At 44.0% G+C, this 13,317-nt stretch overlaps 1 protein-coding gene across 1 annotated transcript; it reads right to left on the bottom strand.

Annotated features, from left to right (window-relative positions):
• Nucleotides 1–324: 324 nt before the first annotated feature.
• On the bottom strand, nucleotides 325–12,868 carry LOC122867010. The gene is made up of 5 exons (XM_044177321.1): nucleotides 12,364–12,868; nucleotides 7,376–7,562; nucleotides 7,075–7,294; nucleotides 5,003–5,172; nucleotides 325–3,777 (listed from the first exon to the last, which is right to left on the bottom strand). The coding sequence occupies exons 2-5, from the start codon at nucleotides 7,480–7,482 to the stop codon at nucleotides 2,625–2,627; spliced, it is 1,650 nt and encodes a 549-aa protein (XP_044033256.1). The 5' UTR covers nucleotides 7,483–7,562; nucleotides 12,364–12,868; the 3' UTR covers nucleotides 325–2,624.
• Between the last annotated feature and the right edge of the window lie 449 nt (nucleotides 12,869–13,317).

Genomic DNA, 13,317 nt, shown 5'->3' with positions numbered 1-13,317 from the left:
ATTTGAGAGTCAGCTGTTTGTTGGAGCAACTTCAGACTGTCCACAACACCTGTTCACTATCACAGATCAGTTCTGGGCCATCCAGTGAGGCTATAACACTAGAGAATACTGGACCAAACCTGGACTAAAACACCAGTAAATCCCAGACCAAACAGTGACCAAAACACAAGTAAATCCTGGATCAAACCTGGACTAAAACAACAGAGCATATTGATCCAAAAGTGACTAAAACACTAGAGATTATTATAAAAAAAAACACCAAAAGATACTGGACCAAACTGGGAGTGACCAGTGAGCGATAAGACAATGATTTGACAACAAAGCTAAACTTAATGTGCTTTATTTTGATTTATTCATGAAGATGTTTCAGTTCAAACTGACTAAACATAGCAGATTCTCTCAGAGGAAGCAGAGAGAGAAAACTTGAAAACTGTTGAACCTTCGGGGGAAAGTCATCAGCTGACTGGATGTTGTGCTGTTTAGTTGAAGCAGGTTCGGTTTTCAGTGGAAGACATTGTGTAGCTACAGCTTTCACTTCAAGAAGACTTTAAAATCAGTCAGTGTTTCATCACTGTGAGTCACATTAACAACAACAACACAGAGTTTAAAACCCTGGATTATATTTGTATTTAGTGTTAACAGGTACATGCTGATGGAAATGGGAGTTTGGCCAAAACATTCTTTAGTGTGAAGCCAGAGAAAGCTGCCTGGTCTATGAATATTTACACTGCTGCTGCATTTACCTGCCTGTTAGCTTGAACCCCAGAGTCCCTAGTGAACCTTCAACTGTGAGTGTTTCTAGAGACAAAAACATATTACAGCCTCAGCAGTTAGGATTTAGATCATATCATAGTACAACAACAGCTGCATTATATGTACTTAACCATATTGTTAATAATGTCCTGGAAAATAATCTACTCAAGCATTTGGTTCTGTTGATCATAATATTTTACTATGAAAAACTATCCTTGTTAGGACTAAATGAACAGTCCATTAAATGGTGTCATGACTCTGGTAGACCTCAGGCAGTAGTGTCCAATGGTTCCAAATCAAGTTAGTAAAAGTGTCCCACAAGGCTCTATTCTTGGTAAATGGTAAATGGCTTCATTTATATAGTGCTTTTATCCAAAGCACTTTACAATTTTTGCTCTCATTCACCCATTCGCACACACACTCACACACTGATGGCAGCCAGCTACCACACAGGGTGCTGGCCTGACCATCGGGAGCAATCTGGGGTTCAGTGTCTTATCCTAGAACACCAGAAGCTGGGGATCGAACCACCAACCCTATGAGCCGCTTTTGTTCACCATATACATAAACAGTATTATCTATTGTAATTGTAATTGTAATGTACATTTTTATGCCGATGATACTATTTTGTACGCCACGGTCTCTTCTCTTAATGTGCTAGTTTTAATTTCTGACAAAACAAAATGTCTGTTATTCTCAAGGTCACTTACAAGTATCCAGCCTACTGCCCATATCCAAACTCTTCAGGATTCTCACATTGAAATTGTTGAATGTTATAAATACTTGGGAATCTGGCTGGAAACTAGACTGTATACAGCACTTACAATATCAGGTCTCAGGATATTTTAACATCAGCGGTTCCAAGTGTTCAAACTGAGTTTGGAAGAACTGGTTTCAAACACTGAACTCTTGATTTTATAAGACTGAAGTGTTTGTAATTCCACTTGTAATTACTTTTCTTAACGTGAAACTAAAGTCTCACTTGTGTGTGTGAATCTTCTGTCTGTCCAAACAAACTGTAAATGTTTATTCATGTTCTCAGGTCTCCGTTGAAATAGATGTCATGATCTTACTGAGAGAACCTGTTTAAATTAAGGGGTTAAATAAATATTACATGTTCATATTCATGTAACCTTTCTATCAGTCTGTGAAGGTTCTACATTGTGCTAACAGCGGATAGTAAAAGGTTAAAGGTAGAGAAAAATAAACTGAAGGAAATGTGTGTTAAAACCTTTCCACTCTGACGTTCAGCAGCTTTGCAGAAAACATTTTTCAGCTCTGAACATTTTCTATTTCTGCAAAGACAAATTTTGAAACAGTGAGTCCCAAACTTTTCTGTCATGCCCCCCAAAATTGAGTTTTCTCCGTCACTCCTCGTCCTCCAGGTGGCCCCGCACCCCAGTTGGCAACCACCACATTAAAACAAAAAACATTACTTGTAGGACACATCAACATGTGATGATTTAGTATAAAAACATACCCACATCTTTTTAATAAGCTGATTAATGGAAATAAAATATAAAGTTCATCAGTTCATTTAATGTTGTGCTGTCATTCATTCATCTGGAAGACTCCTTATTGCTACAACATGAACAACTTCGACCTCAAGTTCAAGTTCGAGTTCCTTTAATCATCCAGCAGAGACGCTTTCATCAGAACAATTCACAGTTTAAATGGTGGTTTAATGTTTAATATTTGTGTTTTAGTGTTTTCAGCTGTTTGTGACTTTACATCCAGAAGCAACATGAATGCGTCCTTTCTCTTTACAGAGAATCCTTCCTGATGTCATGCTGATGTCATTAAAAAGTCACATGACTTCAGAGTTGTGCTGTCAATCACTGAGGCAGCTCCTGATTGGTCGTCCCATCTCCTCAGCCCTCCTCCTCCTGCCTCAGCCCAGAATCCACTTGTGAGATCATCCTCAGCTTCTCCGTGTTGGAGTACTTCCTGTGTGATGTCCCTTCCCCTGACATCTGACCCCCATCCTGTGATGTCACATAATGTGATGATGTGATCTCAGTCGACTCAAACGATTCATCCTCTCTGTGTGTCAGTTTGCTGTAACCTGTCATGCAGCTGCCGGTTGGCAGGCTCTGCCTCCTGCAGGGGGGGTGCGTCGTGGACGAGGAGGAGCAGAGTAGGTGAGACAGGGAGGAGAGTGACAGGTGGGAGGGGGTGAGGGAGGAGGAGGAGAGAAGGAGCAGGGCCTGGGAGCCTCCTGGTGCCTCCCTGTGGAGACTGGAGGAGCTGCAGGAAGCTGCTGATGAACCCTGGAACGGTCTGAGCGGGGGGGGAGTCGAGGAGCACAGAGGAGGTGGTGGACATACATACACCTCCTCCTCCTGCCTGTGGCCTCCCCCCTCTCTCCTTTCCTCCTCCTCTCCTCCTGTGGCTCCCCCCCAGCCACGGCCCATCCCCGCCCGAGCTGAGTTCCTCCTGCGTGGGGCAGGGGGCCGCGGGCGCCGCAAGGGTAAGGTGTAGCAGCTGAACGCCTCCTTCTGCAGGGAGGTCCAGCAGGTGGAAAGGTGGAGGGGGCTGAAGCTAGGGGGGAGGGAGAGTCTGTTGGCGGAGGAGGGAGGAGGAGCATCTGGCTGCTCCTGGTAGATACTGAACACTGTCTCCCCTTCTTCTCCATCACTGCCCCCACCTCCTCCTCTTCTGCTGCTGCTGCCGGGCAACGGTTGCCTAGACAACGGCCCACCTCCTCCCTCTCCTCCTCCCCCTCCCTCCCTCCTGTTCATCAGAGAGGCAGGGTACGCCCTGGGTTTGGTCTCCAGGCTCTTTGATTGGACGTAGTTAACAAGGCCGTTGAGGGGATTGGCTGAGGAGCGGCGGGTGGAGGAGGTGTTGGGTTTGCGGAGGCTGTGGAGGTCGATGACAGTGGAGTAAATGTCCCGCAGGTTGATGACTTTGGTCTTCTTGTCGCGGTTCTCATGCAGGACGGCGTTCGCACAGATGAAGAGGAAAATCCCGATACCCATGATGAGAGGACCGAAGACCTTCAGCCTATCAGAGTACAGATACCTGTAGAGACATTTAATAAGAACAATTTAATAGCAAACTGTTGCTTATTTCGACATCCAGCAGTTACAGAGTAACATGATCCTTCATTAGGAGTGGTGTTTGTGTCATGTGATGAGTCCAATATTCTTCTTTTGGTCTCTACCAACTCCTGAGGAAAATATCTGTCTCTTCAGCTGCTAAATGCTCCACTATGTTTACCAGCTGCTCTCTGACTGTGTCTGTCTGCTGTTTGCTGCTGAGCAGGTAGTGTTCAGGGGCTTTATCAGAGCACTCTAAAATAACAAAAAGTAACCATTAGAATGTCCAAAATGATCACTAAAACCTCCTAAAAGACACTTAGAACCACCTCAGTTACAACAAGAACTTAATGGACCACTAAAACCTCCAAGCAGACCTCTAGAAACTCCTAAAGGATCTCTAAAACCTCTAAAAGGACTACTTGAAGACTCCTAAGGGACTAGTAGAACCTCCCCAATGACCACTACAACCTCGTACAGGACAATTATAACCACCTCAATTACAATGACAACCTAAAGGACCTCTAGAACCACCTAAAGGACCACTAGAACCCTCTAATTGACCACTTAAACCTCCTAAAAGGACCACTAGAACCTCCTAAACAACCACTAGAACCCCCCAAAGGACTAATACAGTCTCCTAAAGGACTAAAAGACCTAAACGAATACTAGAATCTCCTAAAGGAACATTTGAACCTCTTAAAGACTAGAAACTCCCAAAGGATGTCTAGAACCCCATAAAGGACCACTAGAACCTCCTAAAGAAACACTAGCATCCCTTAAGGAACCACTAGAACCTCCAAAGAGACTACTAGGATGTCTTCAATGACCACTAAAACCTCACACAGGATACTTCAATTACCACAATAATCTAAAGGACCTAAAGAACTTCCAAAAGGACCACTAAATGTCCTAAAAGACCAATAGAACCTCCCAAAAGATCACTAGAGACCTTAAAGGACCACTAGAACCTCCTAAATAACCACTACAACCTCCTACAGGACATTTCAATTACCACAACAATTTAAATGACCTAAAAAAAAGGACCACTAGAACTACATAAGGTACCAATAATTGACCACTACAATTTCCTACATGACACTTAGAACCACCTCAGTAGTATAAACACCTAAAGGAACCATGTTAAATTTACCATCACACTTAAATAAGATTGTAGCAACAGCAGATTGACAGAAGAGTTTACTTACCTGTCCAGAAAATCCTCCAGAAAGCCTTGCGGAAGCTGTCGGTTCGTCCCATTTATGGTTTCTGTCTGTTTAAAACTATCATCACCTCCTCCTCCATCTCCTCCTCCTTTGTCTCCTCCCTTTATGTCATATCCTTCTTCTACTTCCAGTTCCTCCCCCATCTCTCCTACCTAGAAGCAGTCAGAGAGACATTCAACCAAACATCTGGTTCCGAACTGAGTTCCATCTGCTGTGTGAAAGATAGTTAAAACACAGTTTTCAAGTCTACTGTTATTTCCTATTTCTGTGTTTTCAAGTCTAAGACAACACTCACATGTCTATATAAAGATTGAAAAGGTTTTTGGTCCCTGTAATCATTCCTCCTGTTCATATTGTACTACTGAAATTCCTTTTCTAAATTGATTCTAATGTAAATAATAGAGGAAAAAATTCAGTCCTCATTCAGTTTAAAATGTAATTTCATTCACAAGTTAAACCAAAGTTAATCTGAGACTTCAACAGTCTGAGTGTCTGTTTAGTGTAAAATCTCCTCTTTGTGTTACTGTCCCTCTGCAGAGGCTGAACAAGGAAACACAAAAACAGAATTTTGTACAAAACAGTAACAGGAAGAACGATTACAGTTCATTGTTCATATCATGTCAGAATTGTTTAAAAGGAAAACTCGGCACCTTTTATGTGGAAGTCCAGTCAGTGTTGACGGTAAATGTAGTTGATTGAAGCAATAAATTCCTTAGTGCATGCTATATTGACCAAGAAAGCAGAGTTCTCCTTAGCGACACTGCCGGCGGAGCCGTGCCGGTAGTTCCTACATGTACCACTCTTGTTCCAGGGGTTTTAGCCAACTATAGACCTATATCTAACCTTCCCTTTCTCTCTAAGATCCTTGAGAAAGCAGACACCAATCAGTTGTGTGACTTTCTACATAACAATAGTTTATTTGAGGATTTTCAGTCAGGATTTAGAGTGCATCATAGCACAGAGACAGCACTGGTGAAAATTACAAATGACGTTTTAATTGCATCAGACAATGGACTTGTCTCTGTACTTGTCTTGTTAGATCTTAGTGCTGCATTCGACACCATTGACCATCACATCCTATTACAGAGACTGGAACATGTAATTGGCATTAAAGGAACTACACTAAGCTGGTTTAAATCCTATCTATCAGATCGAACTCAGTTTGTTTGTTTGTAGTTTGTTAACAATGAATCCTCCATGCACACCAAAGTTAGTCACAGAGTTCCACAAGGTTCTATGCTTGGACCAATTCTATTCACCTTATATATGCTTCCTCTAGGCAGTATTATTAGGAAACACTCCATAAACTTTCATTGTTATGCGGATGATACCCAATTATATCTATCGATCAAGCCAGATGAAACTAATCAGTTAGCTAAACTTCATGCATGCCTTAAGGACATAAAGACCTGGATGACCTGCAATTTTCTAATGTTAAACTCTGACAAAACTGAAGTTATTGTACTTGGCCCCAATCACCTCCGCAACACGTTATCTAAAGATATAGTTGCTCCAAATGGCATTGCCCTGGACTCCAGCTCCACTGTAAGGAGCCTCGGAGTTATCTTTATTCAGGATTTATCCTTTCACTCCCACATGAAACAAACTTCAAGGACTGCCTTCTTTCACCTACATAGCATTGCAAAAATCAGGCACATCCTGTCTCAAAACGATACCAAAAAACTAGTCCATGCATTTGTTACTTCTAGCTCCAATTGATCCAAAATGCTACGGCACATGTACTGACAAGAACTAGGAAAAGAGATCATATTTCTTCAATATTAGCTTCTCTGCACTGGCTCCCTGTAAAATCTAGAACAAAAATTTTAAATCCTTCTCCTCACCTACAAAGCTCTTAATGGTCAGGCACCATCGTATCTTAAAGATCTCATAATACCTTATTACCCGACTAGAACACTGCGCTCCCAGAATGCAGGGTTATTTGTGGTTCCTAGAGCATCCAATCTGCCCCCTGACATGTTCTACTGCCCCCCTGTTATGTTCTACTGCCCCTTAGGTCAGACAGACTGAGTCCGGCCCTGTCTGGATCTTACCTGAGCATCACCAGGTGCAGGTGTAGAGCTGCTTGAGGACACTGAGGCCATGGCGGCGCCCTCCTGTGGCCGAGTGCTGATGAACAGTCCATCTCGAGGCCAGTAGCCCAGAGCCGCCATGACCACGCCCACCAGCAGGACCAGGATGCCGAGTGCCGCCACGAGACCCGAGACTGAAAAAAGCTTCAACTTCCCCTTCACCACCACCACCTCACTCCTCCTGAGGGGCAGGAAGTTACATCATTATGTAGGACAGGTCACATCATCCCTGAAGGTCAGACTGTGTGTGTGTGTATGCTACCTCTTCTTCTTGTTCTTCCTCTTGTGAGTGTGTGTTTTGTGTGTTTTGGACCTCAGTGAGTCCTGTCGCCGTGCATTGATCCGCAGGAGGCCGCCGGTCGCGATCATCACCACCCACCAATCAGACGGTGGCTCAGCGAGCTAAGCCCCGCCCACTGTCACCTCACCTGGACTCAGTCACCAACTTCCTGTGAGAAAGAGAGACAGGTAGAGAGAGAAAGACAGGCAGGTAATCTTGTGATTATCTATTTTGTTTTCTTGCGTAAAATGTAATTATTCAGTAACGTAATTGCCTTTAACTGTCAAGTGGACAAAGAGACACTGACACATTAATATTACCTCATTAATATTACCTCTTAATATACGCACAATAACTGCGCCGAGATGCAAAACCAACACAAAGAGACTCAAAACGACTCTCAATGGCTGTAGGAAATTTTCAGTTACAAATAGCAGCTATTTATCGATGGAATTTTATATTAAAATATTTAAATTTGTTTATTCGCCATTTCTTTTATTACACTGAATAAAAAATTTGACTATTTATAATGTGCAGTTTATTATTATCAAGAACCTGGACTTTAAATGTGAGTCTTAACACATTTTTACTCATTTTACAAATGTGCCTCCCTTGTTTAAAACTGTTTTGATATTTAATTGAAACAAATGTTCCTAACATCCAGGACCAAGGACCAAGAGGTATGATCACATCGATTAGTGTGTATGCGCCAACGTGCATGCTGCCTGTTGCTGTTGCTCTGTCTCGTCGTCTTACTTTTTCTAACTTTTAGCTTTCCTTTTTCTTCAAACTTGAGCAACTTTTGTGTAAGTATAATTTAAACTGCGCTCGTTACGAAGATGAGAGTAGGAAGTGTTTTGGTATTTTTTTTTGCCGTGAAACTTCTTCTCTTGCTACTCGGTCAGGGCACCGCTGCAGAACAGCTGTTTGGCCGCATTGTTTACACCAGGGAACAGCTGGACCACCGATATCCCCACTGAGATCTGGAGGACACATCGAGGATGCAGAGGTGGAACGAAGCGGCAAGGGAAAAGAGAGGGGTCCAGACAAAAGAGACTTAAGAACAAGAGATTTAAGCCATGTCTGCCTTCTCTCGTCATGGGCAACATGAGATCACTGGCGAATAAAATGGACGAGCTAACGGCGTTAGCCCGGAGTCAGACGGAGTTCCGTGAGTGTAGTTTGATGTGCTTCTCAGAGACATGGCTACACCAGGATATCCCGGACCATAACGTTTCCATCGACGGCTTTCAGACTGTTCGGGCCGACAGGGATCACACCGGGAGCGGTAAGTGGAAAGGCGGTGGGCTTGCTGTTCTGGTCAACAACAGATGGTGTAACCCTGGTCACGTTACTATCAAGCAGAGTATCTGTAGTAGCCCGGACATTGAACTGTTAGCTGTGGGACTCCGGCCATATAATCTGCCACGTGAACTCTCACATGCCATTGTTGTGGCTGTTTACATCCCCCCCTCTGCTAACCCAGCATCGGCGTGCAACGCCATTCACACCGCCATAGCACAACTCCAGACTCAACACCCAAGTGCACTCATGTTAATCTCGGGTGACTTCAACCATGTCAGTGTTTCAACAACACCCAGTTGTTGAAACACCCAGTATGTGAATTGTCTTACTAGAGAGGAGAGGACACTGGACCTGCTGTATGCTAACGTTAAGAGAGGAGGGCCTTTACTGATGGTAATAGGGAGGAGGTGAGGGCAATCCAGGCTGACCTGAAGGTGAAAGTCAGGGAGGCCAAGGAGAAGTGCAGGAGGAAGCTGGAGCGGAAACTCCAGCAGAATAACATGAGAGAGGTCTGGAGCGGCATGAAGAGTATCACTGGCTTCAGACCGACTGGTAGCAGAGGAGTTGAAGGCAGCTTTGACAGGGCCAATGAACTTAATCTGTTCTTTAACAGATTCGACACACCGGCTCCTGCTCATCCCCCTCTAACTCAGCTGCTGTCGGCCCTCAGACACCTCTGAGTCCACTGCTCCCCCCTCCTCCATCTTCCTGGGAGAGTCCTACTCCCCCCTGAACTGGCTCTCAGGCTAACGGCCCTCTCAAAACTGACAACGATGGTGTTAGCCCCGGGGTGCTAAAAGCCTGTGCCCCCCAGCTATGTGGAGTCCTTCAACATGTCTTCAACCTGAGCCTGAGTCTTCAAAGGGTCCTTATTCTGTGGAAGACATCTTGCCACGTTCCTGTGCTGAAGACGCCGCGTCCCAGTGGCTCCAAGGACTACAGCCCGGCAGCACTGACCTCCCACATAATGAAGACACTGGAGAGACTGGTGCTGGAACAGCTGCGGCCCATGGTCAGACCCCTCCTGGACCTCCTTCAGTTCTCCTACCAGCCCCGGCTGGGAGTTGAGGATGCCATTTTTCTGCTACACCGCATCTACACCCACCTGGACAAGCACGGTGAGGATCATGTTTTTTGACTTCGCCAGTACTTTCAACACCATCCGGCCAGCCCTGCTGGGTGAGAAGCTGGCAGCGATGCAGGTGGATGCCCCCTCGTGCGCAGCACGTGCGCCTGCAGCACTGTGTATCGGACAGCGTGGTCAGCAACACTGGGGCCCCTCAGGGGACTGTCCTCTCTCCCTTCCTCTTCACCATCTACACCACAGACTTCAGCTACCACACAGAGTCCTGCCACCTTCAGAAGTTTTCTGATGACTCTGCTGTGGTGGGATGTATCAGCGGTGGTGATGAGACTGAGTACAGGGCTGTGGTGGGGAACTTTGTCTCATGGTGTGAGCAGAACCATCTGCAGCTCAATGCGACAAAGTCTAAGGAGCTGGTTGTGGACCTACGAAGGGCAAAGGCACCAGTGACCCCGGTTTCCATCCAGGGGGTCAATGTGGACATTGTAGAGGACTACAAGTACCTGGGAGTACACATGGACAATAAACTGGACTGGGCTAAGAACATGCAAGCTGTTTAAGGGCCAGAGCCGCCTCTATTTTCTGAGGAGGCTGAGGTCCTTCAACATCTGCCAGACAATGCTGAGGATGTTTTATGAGTCTGTGGTGGCCAGTGCTATCCTGTATGCTGTTTCAGTTTAATTTATTGATATTTATTCATACCTCTATTACTGCTGTGCAATATCCACCATCTCATAATCATCTTAATAAGCTACACTTAACTTGACAGTACTCATTATTGCACTAATACTTTTTACTTATATTATTACATTGTATCATACCGTACATACTTATCAACCTCTAAATCCACTTTGGTACTTACACATATTTTAGCTTTTATACTTATATCCACTTTGTACTTTTGATTTGCTTAGTACTTCTATTCCTGTGTGCGCTGACGTGACAGTGAGCTGCTGTAACGAAAGAGTTTCCCCTCGGGGATCAATAAAGTATTTCTGATTCTGATTCTGACACCTGTTTCAGCCTCTTTACATTGGCTCCCTGTTTGTTTTAGGATTGATTTTAAGATCTTATTGATTACTCTTAAGGCTCTCCATGGCCTGGCTCCAGACTATATTTTAGACCTTGTAATCCCTTATAAATCTTCATGTAGTCTGAGATCTTCGGGCAGAGGTCTCCTGTCTGTTCCTGAGTCCAGGATGGAAACTAAGGGGGGCAGAGCTTTTGCTATCAGGGCCCCGAGGCTCTGGAACAACTTGCCCGAAGACATTAGTTTGTCTGAGTCAGTGTCTTCTTTTAAGTCTCTTCTCAAAACACATTTTTATCGGAAAGCAGATCCTGATTTTACCTGAACTGGCTGTTTAATTTATTGCTTTTGTGTATTTTATTTCTTTATATTTCATCATTCACTGTGGTATTTCATTTCTCTTGTTGTGAAGCACTTTGTACTTTGTTTTGATAAGTGCTCTATAAATAAAGTTTTATTATTATTATTATAACATGTGACTCTGCATCATAATTGGTTATAATTCATGTTGGACAGTCAGATATATGATCAGGCTACAACTTCTGATCTAATATAGATTTATTATTAGGTTATTATTTGTAATTACGGGCGGCGAGAACAGAGTCTGAACGCGGGTGTCTCATTAATTCAAGAACATGAGTTAGTTTATTTTTTCCATGACTCCTCTGGGCCTCCGTAGGTTTGAAAATGTTTTGTTGAGTTTATTTTCTGACTGTGGATCAGTTCATCAGATCTGACTGTGTGTAATGAAACTGTCAGATAAGAGTGTGTGTGTGTGTGTGTGTGTGTGTGTGTGTGTGTGTGTGTGCTGACCACACTAAAACTCCCACAATACAACACTCACCCTCTGACAGTCAGTGGTTATTAAAGTGACCACAGAGCTGTGAGTGAAACATGTCTCTGTTCAGAGCAGCAGGAAGTACGTCTCCCAGCATGCACTGCAGCTCTTCCACAGGAGAGACTGACTGGATTCTACTGATTCTACTCTGACTCACATCTGTGCCAGATCAATACTAATCAATACTGGCAGATACCGATCAGTGCCATTCAGTACTGCAACATACTGATCAACACTCTTCAATTCAATCGATACAATTATCACTTCTCTGTTCAACACTAATCAATACAGTTACTGATCAATAGTGTTCTGTATTGATCAGTGCCACCAATACTGATCAATACCGTTCAGAGCAATTCAATCACCCCTGCAGAATAGTGACCAATACTAATCAATAACAACACACACATACAGAGAACAAGACATGACTAGAACAGAATTGATCAGTAAGAAAATGTATTGATTAGCAACAAACTGTATTGATTAGTATTGTACAGAAGTGATTTCATTGATGGGATTGCAGAATATTGATCAGTAAGTTGCAGTATTGATTGGCACTGATCAGTATCTGTTATTATTGATCAGTATCGGTTAGTATTGTAACAATGTTCAGAGCAAATCAATCATTACTGCAGAGCGATACTGTTCAGCACTGATCAATATGAGCACACAGAGAGAACCAACAGAATAAAATAGAACATTGTGTTTGTTCTCACTGTTTCGGCTCCCGACGCTTCATGTTTCTCTTCTTTTGTCTTCATCATCTTCCTCCTGCTGCTGCGCCGATGTTTCCTCCTCTTCCTCTTTAAATCTCTCCTCCTCTCATTGTCTCCTCCTGCCGTCTCCCTCTCTGCTCCTCTCTGCTCCTCTCTGCTCCTCTCTCTCCCTCCACTGGCTGTTCTGCAGTGATGTTGAGTGTAAATGAATCTCCTCCTCCAACAGAGAGAGAGAGAGACGGGTTCCTCCCACTGACACTGCTGAAAACACCATTTACTACCTGTCTGTCTGACTAAACCTGTCTGTCCGTTTACCTGAATGTCTCTATCGGTTTGTCTAACCAGCTGTCTCCCTGACTTGTGTGTCTCTCTAACCTCTAAACCTCTAAACTAGCTGTCGACCTGCCTGCCTATTTACCCGTCTGTCTGCCTGTTTGTCTCAATAATCAAGTTTCATCCAAATGCTCAAATTTTAAGTGAATTTCCAGAAACTCATGAAAAGATAACATGACTTTAACTCATTTCCACCCGCTGAACAGAACACGAGCTCATTGGCTGGTGGAGGTGAACAGCTGGTGGAGCTGATCCTCCAGCCGCTGCCATTAAAGCAGCGCAGAAGAAGAGGACGCAGCGAGATGACGTCATTAAAAGCTCAGACGATGGGAAACCATGTGGGAAACATGACGCTTCTGTTAGTTTCGTGTGTTCATGTGAGGAAGGCTCCAGCCTCTTCATCGCTCCACACACAGCTGATGTCTTCAGCTCTTCATGATGTCAGTCTGGTTCTGGTTTTATCTGGATCTGTTGTGAATCCTCTCTGGGTCTCTGAGCAGCACTGGTGATTCTGGGATGTTGCTGTTGCTAGGAGACGGAGGTAGAGCAGATCAGTAGCATCTGAATAATTAGTTTCTGTATAAATGTTCTCTGAGGAAGTTTGTCCCTGCTGAGTCTCTG

The sequence above is a fragment of the Siniperca chuatsi genome, linkage group LG19 (genome assembly GCF_020085105.1).
Source record: "Siniperca chuatsi isolate FFG_IHB_CAS linkage group LG19, ASM2008510v1, whole genome shotgun sequence".
In the NCBI taxonomy this organism is placed as follows: domain Eukaryota; kingdom Metazoa; phylum Chordata; class Actinopteri; order Centrarchiformes; family Sinipercidae; genus Siniperca; species Siniperca chuatsi.
Note: the sequence above shows the minus strand (reverse complement) of the source record. Positions and strands in the feature narration are given on the sequence as shown.

What these genes read in the sequence shown, in the direction of transcription:
- LOC122867010 (XM_044177321.1), bottom strand. Translation starts at nt 7,482, where the DNA reads ATGATCGCGACCGGCGGCCTCCTGCGGATCAATGCACGGCGACAGGAC. An exon ending in AGGAAGAACAAGAAGAAGAG is followed by an intron (nt 7,295 to 7,375) that starts GTAGCATACACA and finishes CCTGCCCCTCAG; the next exon opens with GAGGAGTGAGGTGGTGGTGG. An exon ending in CTGGAGGATTTTCTGGACAG is followed by an intron (nt 3,778 to 5,002) that starts GTAAGTAAACTC and finishes ATGTCTCTACAG; the next exon opens with GTATCTGTACTCTGATAGGC.